Consider the following 18,038-nt stretch of genomic DNA (forward strand, 5'->3'; position numbering starts at 1 on the left):
GTATATGTAATACGTTTGTTTGGCAGATGATCAAATTGGCAGGACGAACATCGACGAAATACCGTACGCCCTGGATGTGTTCCTTGACTGGCGGGAGAAGAGGTCAGCATCTTCCGGTCAACCAGTTGAACAATTGTCACAGGGCCACGGAAGTGGTGATTGCGCGCCCTGTTACTCTGCAGCGAAGCTGTGGGGTGTGGCACGAGATCATGTATCTCACTACAAGGACCATTCTCTCCTGGTACGTCTACTCAGGTCACGAAGCATTTCATCGGGTAACGTTGGCGCACCCACCAGGGGACTAAAGCCGGTCACGCCGTAAGTGGTCCATGTCAATGGGGTCATACCCAGTAGCGTAGTCCAGCTATGATGGGACACACTCCTAGGGCTCAGCGCTTATACGTGGATGCAGACCGCTCAGAGGCTGCCTCAGTTGACAAACTGGGAGCGGATAACGGAGTGTGCACTGCAGAGATTGAGATATGATACGGACTTCATCATTTTGAACGCCTATAAGTATGCTGCTCGTCGCCCAGGTATGCTGGACCACAAGATGTCGACGAGCGTGCAAGCAGAAGTGAACACTGAGATAGAGACGGGGTGAGTTGCATATCAGTATTGCCTTACGACTAACGAAGGCACAAACTAGCTTCTTGTATGCCTATTGCTGCTTGGCTGCGTTGGGTGAGCTTAATTGACGTCGCGTATGACATTACTGACCTATTCGAAGTGATCTATGCCTACGACCGCTGCCTCACGTTTTACTCGGAGGTGGACCTAATATGGCGACGCCGGAGGATGTCAGTAGCGACCGGCCTATACATGCTATTGCATGTATCCGCGGCGACATCCCTCCTCGCGTATGTGGTGGAAGAATTTGTGGGCTGCGAAGTAGGGTACAATCGTTTCGACACACTGCGGGAGTGCTGAATTTGCGTTCTTTAGAGGTCATCCCTGTCCAGTCTTTACGCTGCACTTCACTGAGCCGCTATGCAGTTACTACATAGTAACCATGGTAAGGACATCCGCAGACGTCCTATACTACTTTGCCAATAGTGGTGAGTGATGAGTGGCTGACACGTTCTTACTAGGACTAATTGCTTCACGTCTTCTAGGATTCACGGCGTTGCGCGCATATGCCATCAGCAATCGCTCTATACTGCTTGCATGCACCATTGTGGCGCTCTTCCTGATGCCAATTGTGGTTGATCTCGTATGTCCTCTCGTTATCGACTGGGCATACGAGGTTCCGATGCAGTGGTCATCAGCATGCCTTATACGTGAAACTTGTGTTCACTGTACCTCCTGACCCTTTCGGCTATGGTATTGGGTGGATCAAGAACCCTAGCAAGAACACAATGATCGGAGAGTGCGTGTTACACCTTGATCTAATCATTCACTTCCACTAATGTGGGGCATAGTATATGTATAACGCATCGTCACTGACTTTCCATGTAGTAGACTGACTGTGAATCTCCTCCGTTCACATTTGCAGTGTTCTTTGTCGGGGAAGCTTGCTCTAGCATACCGGAATTGTTGGTGGCGGTGGCGACCTGGCGCCGAACATATCACTCGGCCAAACTTGCTAAGAGCCAGCAAATCAGCACTTCGCTGACAACGCTTTTGCTTCGAGATGGTCAGTTAGGGGCCACTCGCATGTCTATTATAACTGACGTTTCTCTTCTCATGCTATCAAGGCACACTCTACTTCATGTGAGTATATGGTCGGATTGGACACATTGAAGTTGACTTTGCCTAGCACAATCCTTGCCCTCGTGATAGTCGACATAATATTGAGTGCGACCGCTGTTGGTGATGCTAAATTGTACACTTACTTTCCATGCTGATGTTGTCCTTGCAGTATCCAATTGGCGCCAGTCTGGTGCCTATCATGATGTCGTATGTTGAATGGGCTTCGGAAGAGATTCAGACTGAATCAAGGCATTGCATAGACTGCAAACAGTCCTACTCTCACGCTTCTACTTGAACTTGAATAGGGCGAACTTTTCTCCATCCGACGGACCACCAAGTGGCGACGCATCGGAAGCATCCGACCTCCGTTTTACGCGCGTTGTAGGAAGCCTCGCGGGCACGGACGTAGATTTTGATCCTGATCCTGAACCGGAAGAAGAGGAGATGGAGGAACGGGACCTAGAGTACTCGGGTGCACAATCGGACAGTATCGTGGCGCCTGCCAACAGTGAAAGCCGGCGCGAACTCGATTCGGCTGTCATTTGACCTTGGATGTATCCCAAGGGCCCTCTCCACTCCGTGGGGTTTCGAAAGTGAGTTTTCGTTTCTATATGCTACCTACCTGATGTGGTATTGTGGTGCTGATCAGTGTGTATGTGGTAGATTTGTGACACTGCACTGAAGGCCGCGGATTGGCATGGGCGGTCATGGGCGGTCAGATGGCACCGCGCTTCGTATTCGCCCCGCAAGACCTGCATCGTAGATTGGATGTATAACAAGTACCTCCCGGTGTCGTATCTGTTATGCATCCTTATTTATCCAAGACTTATCGCTCTAGGGTCGCCGTCAACTTGAACAGATGCGATTGCCCTCCACAGGGACGACCGTACTCGCACGTATATGTCGGGTGATGCCACGATGCACAGCCGTGGGCTGCGAGAGGTTATTCCATGTCATTCGAACCTCGCTTCCGCGAAGCAGAAAGCTGACAAATATATCATCGTTCACGTACATTGGTCCGTCCATTCCGAGACCCTGGTGTCTTGGACGGCGCGCGTGTGGAGAGAGGAACAATGACGGATTTGCTGCTATACAGTAAGTGGTCTGTTCGCACCATGACCGACGGGCCGTGCTGCTACATATCTAGGATCAGCTCCATCGATATACAACTGTGACACCTGTATGCGGCAAATCCAGCACTCCTTGTCAATGGGAGTGTCCTAAGGCTTGGGGCCGCCGTACCTCTCGACGCATCTCAAGCATCCGACATCAAATTCGCGCGCGCTGCGGGAAGTCTAGCGGGATCGCTGGCCTAAATAGTAGTCAAATGGAAGATGCGAAGGTCGACTATAGGACTCATCTATGGACGTGCAAGAGATGCGGGCGTCGAGTGCGATTCGCGAATGACAGTGTTGATGATTCTGATACTTATGCCACACCATCCGGGACAGGTCCCGTTGCCATATGACCTGACTGCCAGGCTCTTACTGTACTTGACATACGAACATCATTGGCGAGCGAGTTTGTCATTCGTACCGTTCTTGTCGTATTCAACATTGACTCAACACCTTGAAGACAAGACGGCCCGGGATGTGGTGGCCCGATCTAGCCTGATCCACCGATCACACCACTCCTTAGGCAAGTAGCGACTAACTTATGGCGCCCGCACTGGAATGCACGTCTGCTCCTTACACCCACTACAGTCTCTATGCATCGGTAATCTTCGCCGACAAGCCCGCAAACTACGCAGATGGACGTCCAACATGAGCACCCGCTCGATAAGTCCCCTTCCGAGACTGCTTCGCGTCATTCTCGTATCTTGCCCTGATTCGAACTAGCATTGCCCTGACGGTATTAGATGGCACCGCCACTAGTCTTCAGATTTTTGCATGGCAACAATATTAGTAGTGTTGCACGGCTTGTGCACGGCTGTCGGATTTGCATGAGGACGGCTCCGACGGGCGCACTACTAGTACGTGGATACCGTTGGCGTCCCCATGCGCTGTACGATGTACACGCGGGTCCTGCCACAATCAAGGGAGTACTGTGTGGCTCAGGCTCTTCTCAGAGACGACTTCTGGCCTTGTTCTGACCTCGACACCGCGTACGGTAGGAGACCATGCGAGCAATGCGAGCCCCGCACATGGCTCATCAAAAGAAATCCATGCACATGTGCACAGCTACGGTAAGTGCTGCGTGTGAGCCTCCGGGAGAAGCAGGCAAGCAGCCTATCGCCGAAGGTCCGAACGCGCGACACACAAGTTTAGTGAGTAATTCTGATCGCTGTGGCGCATGGGCCTGAATATGATTGCTCGCCAAAGGGGTCGCTATGTTCCAGCTATGTTCTGAAGCGCATGATGCCGGCGGCCTGGCCACGTCTAGTGTCGACCATCCACCCACGATGGCGGCTCTGCTCAGACCACACTCGTCCAAGCAAGAAGAGACACTCTGCAAGCTGCAACAGACCTGGACTGATGAACTATGAGGACGCCTTAAACAAGATCACAGTCACCGATACTGAACACTGGTCGCCTTCTAGTATGTCACTACTAATACTCGATAGTTCCTGTGCCCACCCTACTTATGACAGTAGATACGTTAGATCGTCCGCCGATCAGCGGACTGACACCGCTGATAGAATGGCTTCGATCCGCTTGACGACACTTTCGAGAAACATGTGTACAGGTGATCGCCACGAGCTCGATCAACCAGGGCGAAATTGCACCCCCGGTGAGTCCAGAATCTGCTTTTAGACGAATCGTGGTACATATGCGAACGAGGTCTGCTCCTGCGTCCACCCTTGCACGGATTACCAGACCTCGACGGGGCGCTCTCAGTCCCATTGACCGTCATCCGTTGGTTCTCGCCTGCGCGATATGCACGCGTCCGCACGGCTTCTAGCTCTTTGTACACTGAGTTAAGACTATGTCGACCCCTACGGAAGCCGCTATCGCTGCGCTCAACGCCTCGTACGTTCTCTTCATGCAGAACTCTATGTGATCGAGGCTGACATGCACACCCAGGTTTATAGCTAACTGTATCCTCTCTGTAGCCTGCAGTAAGTCTGTCGACTAAGATTGTAGCTCCGTTCACGCGACTGACGAGTTCTCGCAATTCAAGCTCTCTACTTTTATGAGAGATGCATCATCTTCGATCGAGAGTGGGAGCTCATTTGGCGGCGCAAAGCGTCCTTAGCCTCCGTGGTATACGGTATCATGCATTTGTCCATGTTCACCACCCTCTGGAGCGCCGTGGCGCTCCTTGCTACATCAAGCTGTGAAGTGAGTACGGCATCATACGCATGCCTGGTTTGAGTTGACTAACGCAGTCCGACAGGCGTTGAGTCTCATCCCCGTTTTGTTCTGGACCGCACTTGTTCAACCTGCACATCTTCAGCGGGTATGTTCTTGGGATTACCGAGATTTCCTCCAAGATAGTATTCCGTTGGGCTATTGGAGGTGTGCCCTTTCAGACTCCCCGTCTCTGACACGCGCGAGCTCAGTCTTCAGGTATATCGGCGTTGCGTGTCTACGCCATCAATGGTCGCAAACTGGGGATGCCCGTGGCCATTTTGCTTCTTTTCCTGACTTATACACTCTATGACTTCGTATGTGCGTTCCCTCGGATACCTTGGATCGATATTGAACGGATATCGGATTTAGTACAATGCCAGTAGCTTGTTCAAGGAGCCGGCACCACCGCCAGTTGACTGCATTCTCCTTTCAGCCATGCAACCGGATGTCCAGCAGTAAGTCGTGGCATTCATTAACGTGTTACCATGCCCTCATGAACTTTGTCCATTACAGCGGATGTGAGCATCCAACTCGTCGATGCAGCTAGCTGTAATCAGGTACTGACCGCATGTATCCCGTTGAACAGTGAAGATATCTGGTCTTGTGTGTGCGGCCGTCGCCGAGGTACTAGTCCTGGCGGCTACATGGCGCGCAACGTACAGGGCAAGGAGAGCGTCTGATAGCTCGAGCACAAAAACATCGGTCAGCGCAATGTTGCTTCGGGACGGTAAGTGTGCCACTAATTCTCCGAAATGATCATTCATCCATGCATTCATGCGCAGGTACCGTCTACTTCGGGTAACTCAATTTCTTGCGCGCGTCGGCGTACGTGACCACTCAATGTTCTCTGTTCACAGCGTCATTCTTTTGCTTCTCATTGCCAACGCCGTATTGGAACTCGTGGCCGTAGGTCGAGATGTCTGGATCATGTTTGTTATACTGACGATGGTATATAGACTGACGTCTCCATCACGTCGCTGACCTACGTGTAAGTTCGGGTCGGGTCCCGGAACCGTTGACGCTTACGGTTATTTGTTTCTAGACTGCAGACCGTCTGCATCACGCACTTGTACATCAACCTTCGTCACGCTGCATCATCAAATACACTCCCAGGGGAGGATTCCCAGATTCACGTTTCCTTCTCGCGCGTCCTAGGCACCCTCGACGGCTCACTTGTCTTCGGGTCTGATGGATACGCGAGCGACGGTGCTGTGATTGACAATGCTCTCGCCCTATATGTCACAAGCATGGGTGGCAAGACCGAGGGTATAGCGATGTTGAACATGGCAAGCTCCGAGCGCTCGTCCGACCTCGATGCCAGCCTGGCGCTGAAGCAGGGGTCGTTGGATATGTGCGCGAGAGCCGTTTGATGGCAACGCAATGCGGCGGCACTGTGAGTATCTGGTCAACGATGTCGTCCCAGATTAAACTGAAGGATCGACAGGCGCTGTTTGGTCTAGTAGTCTTTTGACGACTACTGACTTCATACCCGTCCTTTGTGGTACTTGGCTATAGAGTCTGTTGGGGACTGGCCTCTGATGTAATTTAGATTGACTGTGTGTATGTCCATGTATACATACCTCACGGCACGAAGGAAACTACAGGGGTAACCTATGATGAAGATGACTTGGCATTGATAGTTGACCGCTAACTACGAGCAAACATTCAACACAAACAGTGTGGACACTGGAGACCGTGTCAGCCGGGCGTCTGCCTCGCGTACCATCATCACGTGACCGTGTTAGCCCCGCGTGGTTTCTCGCTGGTTTCTCGTTAGAGGCCTGCTGTCCATTCATAGCTTCCACACTCATCATTGCTGCCCAGCGAGCCTGCACCGAATAGCTCTACCGCTACTCGATCGTTATAGCTCCTCAGGATGATGCTCAGCTCCGGATCATCGGAACTGCCGCGTCAAAATTCACTAGCAAAGAGGAGTGCGCTCAATCAAAGATAGCCGGTCACTGAGTACACCCGGACTCAAGGACGGACTGAACATGAATGTCACTGCTTGATCTAGGCGATTGGAGGTATAGTGGGTCTTCTAGGTCGAATCAGGATTCAGGACACTGGACGCTCATGAAGTTGCCAGCCTGTATTGACCACGGGATTTGAATTTTTGCCGTAAGCTACGCCGACTGCACCATGCTGTGTCTACGAAGCACATGCGTGGCTGCGATACGTGGAATGCAAAGCCGGAGGACGTGGCAGAAACCACGCCGCCCATGCTGTTCAAGTCAATGAGCGTGGCCGGCGGCGTCGGTGATCTGAATTCAGTCTTGATTACGAATTAGACGGAGGTCTTCGTATTCCCTGCCCGCGTCGCAACACTCAGTTTCAGAATAGATGCTGCCAAATGGTGGCTGAACAGCCATGGCGAGGTCGCATCTCCATCATGTGTGGACTCTATTCTGTGTCCTGTACTGCGTGGCTAATATAGGAGCCCCGACTACTGGTAGGACAAGGAGGACAGCCTCATTCGGTATTCCAGTAATGGTACTCCAGCCAGAGGCGACGCATCGAGATAGACATTCAATGGTCTGGCAGGCATGACCATGATGTCGTGAGTTGAGGATTGGACGACACTCAATTATGCTTGGCCGCAGTGGTATCTAGATGCGGGGCGTCCGCCTTTGCGTTTATACGCTCAAGCTTTGGAACGAATGCATCTCCCTGTATCCCCGACATGCAAGCGACAATCCCCGCCGAACAGAATTTCTCCTCCACGTTAGATATGGGGTATGTGGCTCTGCACCTGCTCCCATCGTCCTCTTGATGACTGGAACGCACATAGATTCATCTCGTGTTGCAGCGCCGTTTCTGCGTGTGGTAAGCTGATTCATCCTAGAATATGGCGGCGACTGTCGGCTAACCACACGCGCGACACGAAGCTCTATTCATGTATGATCGTGTCCTCACCATTGGGCAGGAGATTCGACAGAGCTCGGGGCGCCGATTGTCAGTAGCGTCGGGGCTATGTTTTCTGATGCAACTGTCCACAATACTCTACCTCTGGACGTACATGGCCATGATCTCGGTTACGGGCTGTCAAGTAAGTGTCAGAATTCTCATGCCTTGCATCGACTGATCTCTGCCATCTTCAATTCGAAGAGGTTCGTTCATATGCCTCTGAAGAACAGCAAAGGCCAAGGCTCATTTGCGTCAAAATCACAGCGGTAATTTATTAGCAGTCGTACTGAACATCGCTGCGGCAATCTTTCATGCCAGCTCCGGAGGTATCGTGCTATCAAGTGTTAACTCGCTATGCCCCTAACGATTGTACGTAGCCATCTCCGCGCTGCGTACCTATGCCATCAACGGCCGCTCGCTGCACAGCCCTGCGGTCATTCTCGTGTTGTCCTTGGTGGCAACATCGTTGGATGTAGTATGTATACCGCGTATAGCTCAACGTTGAAGTATTGACGGGTGAATGTAGTACAAGACCTTCACGTTGGTGGCAATTCCCGTTCCGCAGCCGGTCGGATGTGTCATTCTGTGGACAAACTCCAACGCGGTCGTTCAAAGGTCAATGGTCCGCTACTAACAAGACTGCTCCGTACTGACAGAGTCGGTATTACAGCGTAGGTAAGCTTGCAGTCTCCCTACACATGCCACAGTCCTGTTGTAATAAAACATTGCCAATGCGCATCACAGTATGGCTTACGGGGCAAGTATGCTCAACTGTGGCCGAAAGTCTAGCTTTGGTGGTCACCTGGCGCACTGTGTACGGAATGGAGCGAAGAGCTCATCGCCTACGCATGAAGCTCCCCGTAACAACGCTGCTACTCAAAGACGGTGCGTGTGTCCACGCCGAGAGAACCGTGCACGTTTGACACTACTGTGACGATGTTTCAGGTGCAATGTACTTCGGGTAAAGTAACCTGTGAACGAATGATATGGAAAGCGGAGTTCATGAACGATCCTACCAGCATGATCATCGTAGTACTCATCGTCAACGGTGTGCTGAATCATATCAAGGTACGGAGCGTTCTCCCTTCATTTGTTGGCCCTTACACTTTGCATTGTGTCATTTACTAGAGCAACAGTTTCACGACTCCGCTAACCTATACGTATGTATGGCTTTTACTAGTGATGAAGGTTCTTCATACACTAAACAACATATCAGGCTGGAGTCGATCATAATTTCACGCTTCTTCCTCAACCTGCGCGAAGCCGCGCTCACGCCCCACACCGGTACCCTAGCATCGAGCCCGTCACAGATGTCTAGCGCACGCTTTTCGCGAGTGCTAGGTAATCTTGATGGATCACTCGCCCATGACCCGGACACTGATGAGACCGCTCGTGATGAGGTTGACCAAGTGGAAGGAGATCATCTAAAGGGCTTTGAGATGGAGAATTCGTACCGACCCGCACCGTGAACGTAGACTTCGGCGTTTCTTCCATGTAGATCCTTGTCGTTTGCGTACATCGATCCCCAGTCTCATTGTGCATGTATCACAAGAATGATTAGGCCAACGACGTCACATGGAGGACGTGATTCTTCAAACGTTCACATGAATATCAACCAAGCATGAGTATTTACCAAGCAAGCTACATACACCAAGACTATCACATCATGCAGTCGACTACAATGGAGCATCAAAGTCGAACTGGTTGAACTGACTCTCAGGGAAGTATCGTGCCCTGACCATTCGTCCTCCAAAATAACGACCATCAAGCTCTCTGACAGTCTTCCAGGCGCCAACAGGGCCCGCGAAGAGCACGAAAATGCGCACGGCTTCGTCGGGGTTGTCCGGAGGCGGGTACACAGGGTGGACGATTACTCGCTCGACCGTGCCGTTCTTGGAGCACTCGCCGCCTAGAAGCACACCATTAGTTCACATGTCGACTTCTATACGATGAGCACACCGAAGACCAACCTATGTCATCGCTGAGATCCTCGTCATCGACATCTTCAGGACCAACCATGTTGGTCAGGACGACGACGCGACTGGGTTCTCCGAACCGCTCGCGATCTTCGCGAGTCTTCGAGTCCTCGTTCAGGTTCACAATCTTCCCCATCTTCGAGCCAGGGCCCAGCTTCGAGGCAGAACCGGAAGGTTTGCTACTGTCCTTGCCTTTGCCTTTACCCCCCGCAACTTGCTCGACAGTAAGAGCATGCACGATCCCGCTTCCGTCTGCACCGAGGCCCTGGCCTTCCTTGTGTCCCCACTTTGCCATGAGGCGTGCAGCAAATCCGTGAGGGTCGGGTCTGCGCTTTGGTTAGTAGCCGTCCATGAAAAGCCATGCCGCATACGCACTTCTTCTGCTGTGCGTCCTCAGCCTTCGGAGAGTCCGAAGACGAGGGCTCTGGCGACCCGGTGGGCGGCGCCAGAGCCCGTAGTTTGGCAGCAATCGCTGCGGCCGCCTCTCGGCTGCTGCGAATCTTGTCCTCAGACAGAGCGTTTGGCGCGGGAGCAGGCGGCAGCGGTACAGAGGAGGGCGGAGCGAAAGGATTGTATGCGAGTGAGGGCGGGGCATTCTCAGCGGCAAAAGGAAGCCCAAATTGTGCGCCCATCTGTGACATTGTAGCACGCTGAAGAAATGCTTCTTCTCCCGCCTCTCCAGCAGGGAGAGTGGGCGCAGGCAGAGGAATATTGAGACCTGGGATCTCGTCCTCGTCGTCCTCTGCGACTGGTGCGGAAGAATAGCGAAGCGGATTGATATCTGCAGAAGGCGGTTGAGGGGGAGGACTCATCGCAAAGGGTGGCGTATTAGAGGCCGATGGCGTGAAGGTGGCGACCGGAGGGGTAAAAGCAGGCACAGGGGATATGAACGCAGGTGCGGGTGCGGCGGGCGCCGGAGGACGGATACCCATTGACATCGCAAGGCGTCGTTGGTAGGCCTCGTCACCAGTGAGGTTCACATCAACCGCGGCCGGAGGAGGAACGGACGGGATACTGCTGCCCAAACCACGGGGACGGTCATAATCTTCTTCGGGCTCCTCGAATCGGCCTGAATACATAGGCACCCATTAGTGCATGTCTTCACACGTCGATGACAGACCCACGCACCTGCTTTGCGCGGCCGATCATCTTCAGAGCCGCTATCAGAATAGCTACTACTTCGCCGCATTCGCTTGCGCTCTTCTGCGCGCCGACGCTCCGCTATGATTTGTTCTCGCCTTTCCTCGCGCTCCCTCCTCTTATAATTTTTGTACTCATTGTAGTCGCTGGGGCGCATGGGGTCATATGCCTCCGAAGGATCCCAGACAGCGATGACGGGCGCGTTCTTGTTCTGATATCGGTCAGTAGAGGACTACTTGATACAAGCGTGAACTACGCACCTTTCTCCCTTTCTTCTTGCCGCCTCCCCCGCCGCGTCTCTCCCCGTGCTGAGCCTTGAATCCGTTGACATCTTCAACAAGGATCATAGACGGCGGCTTGACTTTCTTTCCCCATCCTTGGGTCTGCGGGTGAGCACCCGGCGCGGCATCTTCTTTCTTGGGCTGTTCTACCAGGGACGGCGGGGCGAAGACGACAGCCGTGCTTGAGATCATTGCCGTTGAGGACGCGGCGGCGGCTTGTGCTGCAGCAACCGTAGCACCCACGGGGAGTCGTGTCGCCGGTGCCTTCGCCTTCTGGATTGGGTTGCGCCGGACTGGCGCGAATGCGAGGCTTGCGGACCATCCTGGCGACGGCGGGATGCGTCCACCGGATCATCGAGCGTTGAGGGATAGCATGGACGACGGTTTCGTGAATAAACGAGCTCTACGACACCAAGGCTGCATAGATGGAGAGATACCGGCTGTGGGTTTCACCGAAGCACCTCCATCGGTTGCGGGATTGGTGCTCGATGGCGCGTCGGGCGCGCTGGTGGTAGGCGGTGCTTGTTCTCTTGAAGATGAGGCGGCAGGCGTGATGCCTCTGTCGTTGGCTGGTGCATTCACGGGTCCCTGAGCGTCCTGAGAGCCAGCAGAGGTGATGAATGCTTTCGAAGAGGAGAACTGGATGCCGCCATAGAGCCCGCCTGCTCTACTAGACATATCGACGGTGAGTATGAGAGTAAGAGCGAAGAAGCGTGGGAATTCTATATGCCATCATTGTGGCATCATGAAGTTGGTGAGTAAGTAAGTAATTTACTTACCTCTACTTACCCCTCACTTACGCATCTCTGATAAGTTAGCCCCGCTACTGAACGACATCCGTCTCGAAAAACTCACCACCGCACTCGCGTGGGAGACCCGTTTACATATTCCGTCCTTACATCAGTAGCTCACAGCGAACTTCTCTCATCAAATGCATGTCTTTCAAATGCCGGGACAAGTATCATGATTAATGAATGCCGTGCGCACGATACTAGTACGGACAACCGGAGACCTCAGCAACGAGGAGGATACATACATATGCGAAAGACGACCGATAGCGACATGAGATCATTAAGAGATGGGCTATAGATGTACTGTCCGTGTGATGTTCATGGGAGACGGAGGCATTCTAGTCATCGATTTGCACGGGGGCATCCCCGCTCGATTTGCTGCTCTTCCAGGCGACAAAATCATCCAGCGTGGTCGGCCAGGCCTACAGGCACATCATGTACGTGAGTAACACGGGGGCGGAGGGGGTCAATCGAGAATTACGCACGCCTTCGGGGTCATAATTAGATAGGTCAGACCGAACTGCTCGACAGAATTCCAAGGTCTGGTTAATCGTGACGATGCCGTCAGTTATATGTCGAGCGCGAGCACAGTGATGACAGGCCGTCCTGCCCAGAGGAATAGAATGTATACATACCATCGTCCATAGATCCTTATTGGCACCCTTGTATGTGCCCTTCTCCTGCACAAGGACGTCAGTATGAATATTATCTGTCGCTCATCCATACATACGTTGATGAACTGAAGGATGTCGGCCATAAGAGGGTACTTGGGCACTAGCAAGACCGACCAAAAGGCGCTAGCGGTCTGCGATGGATAACAATGCCGTTAGCAAGTATACACTGAGTGAATATACGCAACGAACCTCCATGTCTATATTCCTCGCTTGTCTTGATAAACGTCAGCTGTGTTACGTTCGCACCATACTGGTCGGACTCACGGTGGCTTGGCGAGTGCGAAGCAGAAGGCATACAACTCGTTGAATGCTTTACTTGTGTCTGATGTATACCCGTGGTACCGGGAACGATTGTAAGGATCAGACGAAGCGGGCGACGATACAGCTGACTTCTTCTTGGCCGGGAATGGATCAGCCGCCTGCGGTCTCAGTGCTGGTTTGTCCAAGAGTAGCAGGTCCTCCAAGTCATGGAGGGCAGTCGAAAGTGATGTCAGGTTCGAGATTCTGATATCCGACGGTAAGAAGGATATGCCAGCTTCCATTATACGTTAACACATACCGAAGTTCTGACGTAGTCTTCTCCCATTCACTCTTGGTGATATTCGCCATCTCACTAGCATGCAACTGCCACGCTAGAATGAGAGGTAGAGCGCCTTCCAACGAGATTTCCGCGTCCGAGCAGAGCCGCTCGAAGCCCTCCGGGCCAATGACAGTCGGATCATCTGGGTCGGCGTACGAATTAAAGAGTGATATGGCAGACGCAGCGGAGTATGGAGCCGGTGCGGAAGGTTTCGCAGGTTTTGCGGGTATCGCAGCTGTGGTCGATGTTGCCTCCTGTGTACTGAGGACGCCTTTGTGAGGAATGCAGCACAGAAGGGATGATATGTGCATGAACAGTAAGGGCTGCCACGTGACAGCAAAGCGAGAACTGCTGTCCAAGTTCGAGACTGAACTCGGCGGGAACGAGAGTGGTCGGTATAAGACGTATACTGTTACTTGCCTCGCTGCCCACACGACAGAAAGGAGACAGGAGGCAGTACTTACCTGACGTCGGCTCGTGGCTAGAATGTACGTAATTAGCCATAAATAGCTCGGAAGGGGGACCGGATATCACCTCCTGGGTACTGGGACGGTGTGTGGTTAGGGTTCCATCCACGCATAAGCCGACACTCAACGACTCACTCCGGTGGCACCTTGGGCTTTGCGGATGTCCGTGCTGCTGCTGCTTTTGTCGTCGTCTTCCGCACTCGTTTGGCTTGCGGGGCAGTCTACGCACAGAAGGGTTAGCGACAGTGCTACGGTTCAGGAGCGGGAGACGTGCCTCTACACTTCCGAGCGAGTCTGTCCCAGGCGTTCCTTCCGTCTCGTCGGTGGCTGCTCTACTCCTTGTGGCGCGTGTGGAGGAGCGAGTAGCTCGCGTCGAGGTGCTGCCAGCTTCCGAGACACCGGCGTCCGCACGTTTGCGCTGTATGCGACGGAGATCAGAGGGACATAAGTACGTGCAGACTGGCCACCAGCAGACCTTGGGCGGCATTTTTCAGCAGGAAGGAGGCTAGGGTGCGTCGCAGTCGTAACGAGACCGAGAGCCACAGTCGAGTACGAGGAAGAGACGCGCTCCAGCGGAAAACGCGTCGCATACGAGAGCACGTGCATCGTGGCCCGCGACCTGCAGCCACCACCGTCGCACCGGACTCCAAAAGGTAAGTCGATTTCCTCATTAGTCAGTCAACTCGGTTTTGCACCCGTCGCGCGCTGTTTCAGAGACTGTCCCAAGCCATAACAGACCAGAACGGACTTTTTGATGACTCTCGATGGCGTCGCTGAGATTTCACTTGTGCATGCGGCCCAACGTGACAGCGGCGGCAACGACGTCGACAGAGCACTCAGGCTGACGGCGCGCTCGATGGTGGAATGACACAGGCCTGCGAAGTGAGCCAGCTTCTCTTGATCAGCCTATCTGACCGTAACTTTAGTGCGTACCGGACTCCGGCTGCCGCTCGAATGCTTTCGGACTCTCCTTCACATCCGGTCAACTCCAGTTGCAGGATACAACATCTTCCTTACATCCTACCATGAGAACGCTCCTGAACCACCGGTGACCGGAGACGTCGGCATCCGTTGCAGACCAGAATTCGAGGCTCGCCATCGAACCTTCGACAATACGTAGTGCCAGAGGTGACTGATCTTTGTCTTACTGGAGACATTGTCCTCATGACATGGAGTCGCACGCGCTAGCACTTCGTGTCGTAACCTGGCATGGTACTACCATAGTACCCACGAATGTCAATGTGCAAAAGAACAAGCTTCATTGCTGACCAAAAGAAAATTTTGTTCTCCTTTGTGCACCGGATTAGGACACTAGCTTCAGTCAGCCCCATAGACGGGTCTATCTTGGTGCACGCCTGTCGCAGTGCTAGTGTACTAGTACATTCGACTAGCTGTGCGTCGTGTATTACACGCTGTCCTAGGACTGCCCAATACAGACCCCGCATTTGTCTCGGGTACGGAGGGAAGAAGGCAAGGCAGACAACGTTTCATGCGCGTCTCGCGTTGCGGAACCGCGCTCTCCGGACGTGTCACATAATTTGTAGTGAATAGTATCTTGAAATTTGATTTCGTTTCGGAGCAACTATCCTCGGACTGCGAGACTGCCGAGGCCAGCTTCTCTGCAAGCATCAAGTGTGCATGGGGGAAAGTTACATTGACTTTTGGACGGTCCGCGTCTAGCCAGGCTCCGCAAACGGCCTTCGGTATCTTTGGGCATACACGCCTTATTGTTGTGATGTTTGCCTTGTTCCCAGGCAATTGTTTGACAACGGCATGGCAGTCCAATCAGAATGGTGTCGGAGAAAAAGAACCACATGGCTGCACGCAGCCGCGCAACCGTAACACAAGCACTGCCTAATCCGGCACAATGCGTCCTACTGAACGCTGCCTCCCCCGGACGTATATAGACCGAGCCAATCGCCCCAGTCTGCCCTGTATGCAACTGCTCGTGCGCCGTCCCTCCGCGCCCTTTTTCGTCTTCTCCATCTACGCAAGTTTATATTCTCTATCGCAGTTATAATGCCTGGGTTTCACTCCTCTAACGTGAGTGCGCCTCCGATCGACGTGCCAACAGTCAAATTCGTGCTCATCGTGATGCCCCACTATCTAGGAGTCGAGATCCCACTGTGGCTCCGAGTGTTTGCTCGAGCAACCCACTGGCTCACATCGAGTTCGCTATCGCGGCGCGGGCGACCACTCGATGTGGGACTTCGCGCTGGAGTCGGAGCACCGCCCAATCGACGTGTCCCTCGTACTCCCGCACTATCGCGCCCGTAACCAACCGCTCGACCATCGGCTGTCCATGTACGTTGGCAGCGAAATCTCCGAGTGCATCAAGGTCAAAGTCGTACGTAGTCCGCGCGTCTTTCGCGACCATCCCAGTTGTCTGACCCCGGTCTCAGTGCCGCAGTTTCCTCGCAACAGGTCCCACAAAATTTCAACTCGAGGTTCACTCCGCATCCGATGCGGACGTAACGATCTGGCTGCCTTCGGATTTCAGGGGCCGAATCCACCGCTCCGCGCACTGCAAACGCGTCTCGTTCTCCGCGGGTTTCACCAACCGTATCATGCAGAACGTCTGCATGACCCAGTCACGCCGGCCGTCCCTCGTCGCCGCGCTCGACAGACACATCCCTCAGTACTCCGACATCTACATCGCTGACGATGCCGGTGTGTATTCCGAGAAGGAGCGCTGGAACGCTGGCTACATCAGCGGCGGCACGGAGGAGGACGAGGTCATCGTGCACACCGCCGGTCACGTCATGTTCCGCATGTGGGATGTGCACCGCGGTGAACCAGAGGCCCGCTGTCGCGAGGCGTGCAAACGTGTCCTCGGTCTCGGCTGGTGCGCTAAGCGCACCCCGGAAGTCGCCATCGACTGGGACTTCCTCCTGGACGACTGACGCCCATGTCTCATACACGACTATAACATGGCTTGTTTCGTGTACCGTTCCTCCTAACCAGTTCCTCTCTGACTCTGCTTACGCTCTCGTGCATATCTGCTTTCCATCACCATCCATCACCTTGTATCAGTCACATCTGCGATCTCCTTTACACCCTGTAGCCATTATGATTCCCTACCGCAATGCTCCCCACACTGTAGCATCAGTCTTACCCGTACATGCAGCGTGCTGCTCGTTTCATAGTAGATTCAGATACCTCTCATGTTGATATGCAACGTTATGCAAATGCTTATAGTAGTGCTATACCACGTTCTACGGCTACAATGATTGGCTCCGCGCTCCAACAGATGAGTTATAATATGGGTGTACAGTACACGACGTATCAATATGACCGCCGATACGAACGGAATAATGTCGTGGCATCCGAGGCGCAGCGTCATGGAAAAGGAGGTCATGTCACAACGCAGCTGCGTCTGCAATTTGCCCAACAGTCGACAAGCACTGCTCCAAGACCTCCAACAGGGCAGGGTTCTCCAGCGCGGCCGCCACGCGCTCCTTGTCATTCAGCTGCTTGTTCACTGACTGTTGTCAGACGCAGGACTCGGTCGCAATGTGACTGTACTCACAGGCATGCTCACTCTGGTGTGACCCGGGCTTGACGCGGATGTCGACCTTATAGCGGTGAGGAAGACTCCGGAGCAACCGCACACGAATGGAGAGACCTGCGAGAACCAACGGTGTAAGACCCTCCTCAAGACTGGGCCAAGCTGAATGAAACTGACCTATGAATGTGCTCATTCCGCAGTGTGGCACTGTGGGTGTGAACTCGACGGTGAGTCTGTCCGGATTCCGCTGATCGAATGTGATCTGAGGCGCCGAGACCACTGCGAGCTGTTCAAGGGACATGTTCCGGTGCTCAGGATCAGAGATAGAGCGTATAAGCTCTGTGTTGAGCGATGTTAGACACAAAGGGGTCCGCAACATGAAGGGATAACACACCGAATATCTCATCCTGGTCTATCGCCTCAGCCTCATTCGAGTCATCCGATTCTTCCTCTCGGTGATCACCGTCGTCGAGCCAGAGGGAGTTCAGTCTGACACCAGGAGGAAGAGATCGAGACGACTTAGTAGTGGCGAAAACGATGGGATTTGGGTTGAAGGCTTCGCCGGACATGGTCGTTTAGTCAGAGTGCGGTGGCGCGCAAGCTTACATTTCGTAAGGCATGACAGTGTCGGTACGATCTGGATCTCGATCGCCCAACACGTGCTGGAGCTCATCCTCCTAGATCTCATCGGGTCGATATGTTGCGCCACGGAACGTGACGGATGGGTAT

At 53.4% G+C, this 18,038-nt stretch overlaps 8 protein-coding genes across 8 annotated transcripts; 4 read left to right on the forward strand and 4 right to left on the reverse strand.

Annotated features, from left to right (window-relative positions):
• The first annotated feature begins 996 nt into the window (after positions 1 to 996).
• C8Q71DRAFT_229820 (uncharacterized protein) lies at positions 997 to 2,400 on the forward strand. The gene is made up of 10 exons (XM_047917160.1): positions 997 to 1,015; positions 1,147 to 1,213; positions 1,269 to 1,369; positions 1,422 to 1,426; positions 1,496 to 1,636; positions 1,698 to 1,713; positions 1,760 to 1,808; positions 1,862 to 1,899; positions 1,953 to 2,285; positions 2,356 to 2,400. The coding sequence occupies exons 2-9, from the start codon at positions 1,193 to 1,195 to the stop codon at positions 2,236 to 2,238; spliced, it is 657 nt and encodes a 218-aa protein (XP_047784024.1). The 5' UTR covers positions 997 to 1,015; positions 1,147 to 1,192; the 3' UTR covers positions 2,239 to 2,285; positions 2,356 to 2,400.
• A 2,552-nt stretch (positions 2,401 to 4,952) lies between these two features.
• On the forward strand, positions 4,953 to 6,630 carry C8Q71DRAFT_735415 (uncharacterized protein). Its single transcript, XM_047922473.1, has 11 exons — positions 4,953 to 4,973; positions 5,029 to 5,150; positions 5,202 to 5,299; positions 5,355 to 5,440; positions 5,499 to 5,503; positions 5,572 to 5,712; positions 5,768 to 5,783; positions 5,843 to 5,891; positions 5,942 to 5,973; positions 6,028 to 6,378; positions 6,430 to 6,630. Exons 3-10 carry the CDS (start codon positions 5,249 to 5,251, stop codon positions 6,353 to 6,355), a joined length of 708 nt encoding a protein of 235 aa, XP_047784025.1. The 5' UTR covers positions 4,953 to 4,973; positions 5,029 to 5,150; positions 5,202 to 5,248; the 3' UTR covers positions 6,356 to 6,378; positions 6,430 to 6,630.
• Positions 6,631 to 7,372: 742 nt separating this feature from the next.
• C8Q71DRAFT_230128 (uncharacterized protein) lies at positions 7,373 to 9,141 on the forward strand. The gene is made up of 12 exons (XM_047917162.1): positions 7,373 to 7,721; positions 7,777 to 7,811; positions 7,874 to 7,883; positions 7,946 to 8,038; positions 8,157 to 8,218; positions 8,270 to 8,367; positions 8,419 to 8,507; positions 8,563 to 8,567; positions 8,637 to 8,777; positions 8,838 to 8,853; positions 8,912 to 9,052; positions 9,109 to 9,141. Exons 1-11 carry the CDS (start codon positions 7,669 to 7,671, stop codon positions 9,018 to 9,020), a joined length of 711 nt encoding a protein of 236 aa, XP_047784026.1. The 5' UTR covers positions 7,373 to 7,668; the 3' UTR covers positions 9,021 to 9,052; positions 9,109 to 9,141.
• Positions 9,142 to 9,454: 313 nt separating this feature from the next.
• On the reverse strand, positions 9,455 to 12,007 carry C8Q71DRAFT_735425 (uncharacterized protein). Its single transcript, XM_047922474.1, has 6 exons — positions 11,727 to 12,007; positions 11,269 to 11,612; positions 10,997 to 11,219; positions 10,244 to 10,937; positions 9,863 to 10,194; positions 9,455 to 9,801 (listed from the first exon to the last, which is right to left on the reverse strand). The coding sequence occupies exons 1-6, from the start codon at positions 11,965 to 11,967 to the stop codon at positions 9,569 to 9,571; spliced, it is 2,067 nt and encodes a 688-aa protein (XP_047784027.1). The 5' UTR covers positions 11,968 to 12,007; the 3' UTR covers positions 9,455 to 9,568.
• Positions 12,008 to 12,229: 222 nt separating this feature from the next.
• On the reverse strand, positions 12,230 to 12,966 carry C8Q71DRAFT_735427 (uncharacterized protein; the record flags this gene model as incomplete). Its single annotated transcript, XM_047922475.1, has 4 exons — positions 12,811 to 12,966; positions 12,716 to 12,760; positions 12,566 to 12,622; positions 12,230 to 12,502 (listed from the first exon to the last, which is right to left on the reverse strand). Coding segments are annotated over exons 1-4 (209 nt in total), but the record flags the coding sequence as incomplete, so codon positions are not given.
• A 32-nt stretch (positions 12,967 to 12,998) lies between these two features.
• C8Q71DRAFT_230181 (uncharacterized protein) lies at positions 12,999 to 14,414 on the reverse strand. Its single transcript, XM_047917163.1, has 5 exons — positions 14,277 to 14,414; positions 14,076 to 14,219; positions 13,937 to 14,022; positions 13,314 to 13,878; positions 12,999 to 13,258 (listed from the first exon to the last, which is right to left on the reverse strand). The coding sequence occupies exons 1-4, from the start codon at positions 14,286 to 14,288 to the stop codon at positions 13,494 to 13,496; spliced, it is 627 nt and encodes a 208-aa protein (XP_047784029.1). The 5' UTR covers positions 14,289 to 14,414; the 3' UTR covers positions 12,999 to 13,258; positions 13,314 to 13,493.
• A 1,256-nt stretch (positions 14,415 to 15,670) lies between these two features.
• Positions 15,671 to 16,968, forward strand: C8Q71DRAFT_735433 (uncharacterized protein). The gene is made up of 3 exons (XM_047922476.1): positions 15,671 to 15,844; positions 15,912 to 16,148; positions 16,204 to 16,968. The coding sequence occupies exons 1-3, from the start codon at positions 15,821 to 15,823 to the stop codon at positions 16,702 to 16,704; spliced, it is 762 nt and encodes a 253-aa protein (XP_047784030.1). The 5' UTR covers positions 15,671 to 15,820; the 3' UTR covers positions 16,705 to 16,968.
• On the reverse strand, positions 16,969 to 17,905 carry C8Q71DRAFT_735435 (uncharacterized protein). The gene is made up of 4 exons (XM_047922477.1): positions 17,704 to 17,905; positions 17,487 to 17,648; positions 17,331 to 17,426; positions 16,969 to 17,282 (listed from the first exon to the last, which is right to left on the reverse strand). The coding sequence occupies exons 1-4, from the start codon at positions 17,876 to 17,878 to the stop codon at positions 17,161 to 17,163; spliced, it is 555 nt and encodes a 184-aa protein (XP_047784031.1). The 5' UTR covers positions 17,879 to 17,905; the 3' UTR covers positions 16,969 to 17,160.
• Between the last annotated feature and the right edge of the window lie 133 nt (positions 17,906 to 18,038).

The sequence above is a fragment of the Rhodofomes roseus genome (assembly GCF_022264815.1).
Source record: "Rhodofomes roseus strain CIRM-BRFM 1785 chromosome Unknown C8Q71scaffold_2, whole genome shotgun sequence".
Classification (NCBI taxonomy): domain Eukaryota; kingdom Fungi; phylum Basidiomycota; class Agaricomycetes; order Polyporales; family Fomitopsidaceae; genus Rhodofomes; species Rhodofomes roseus.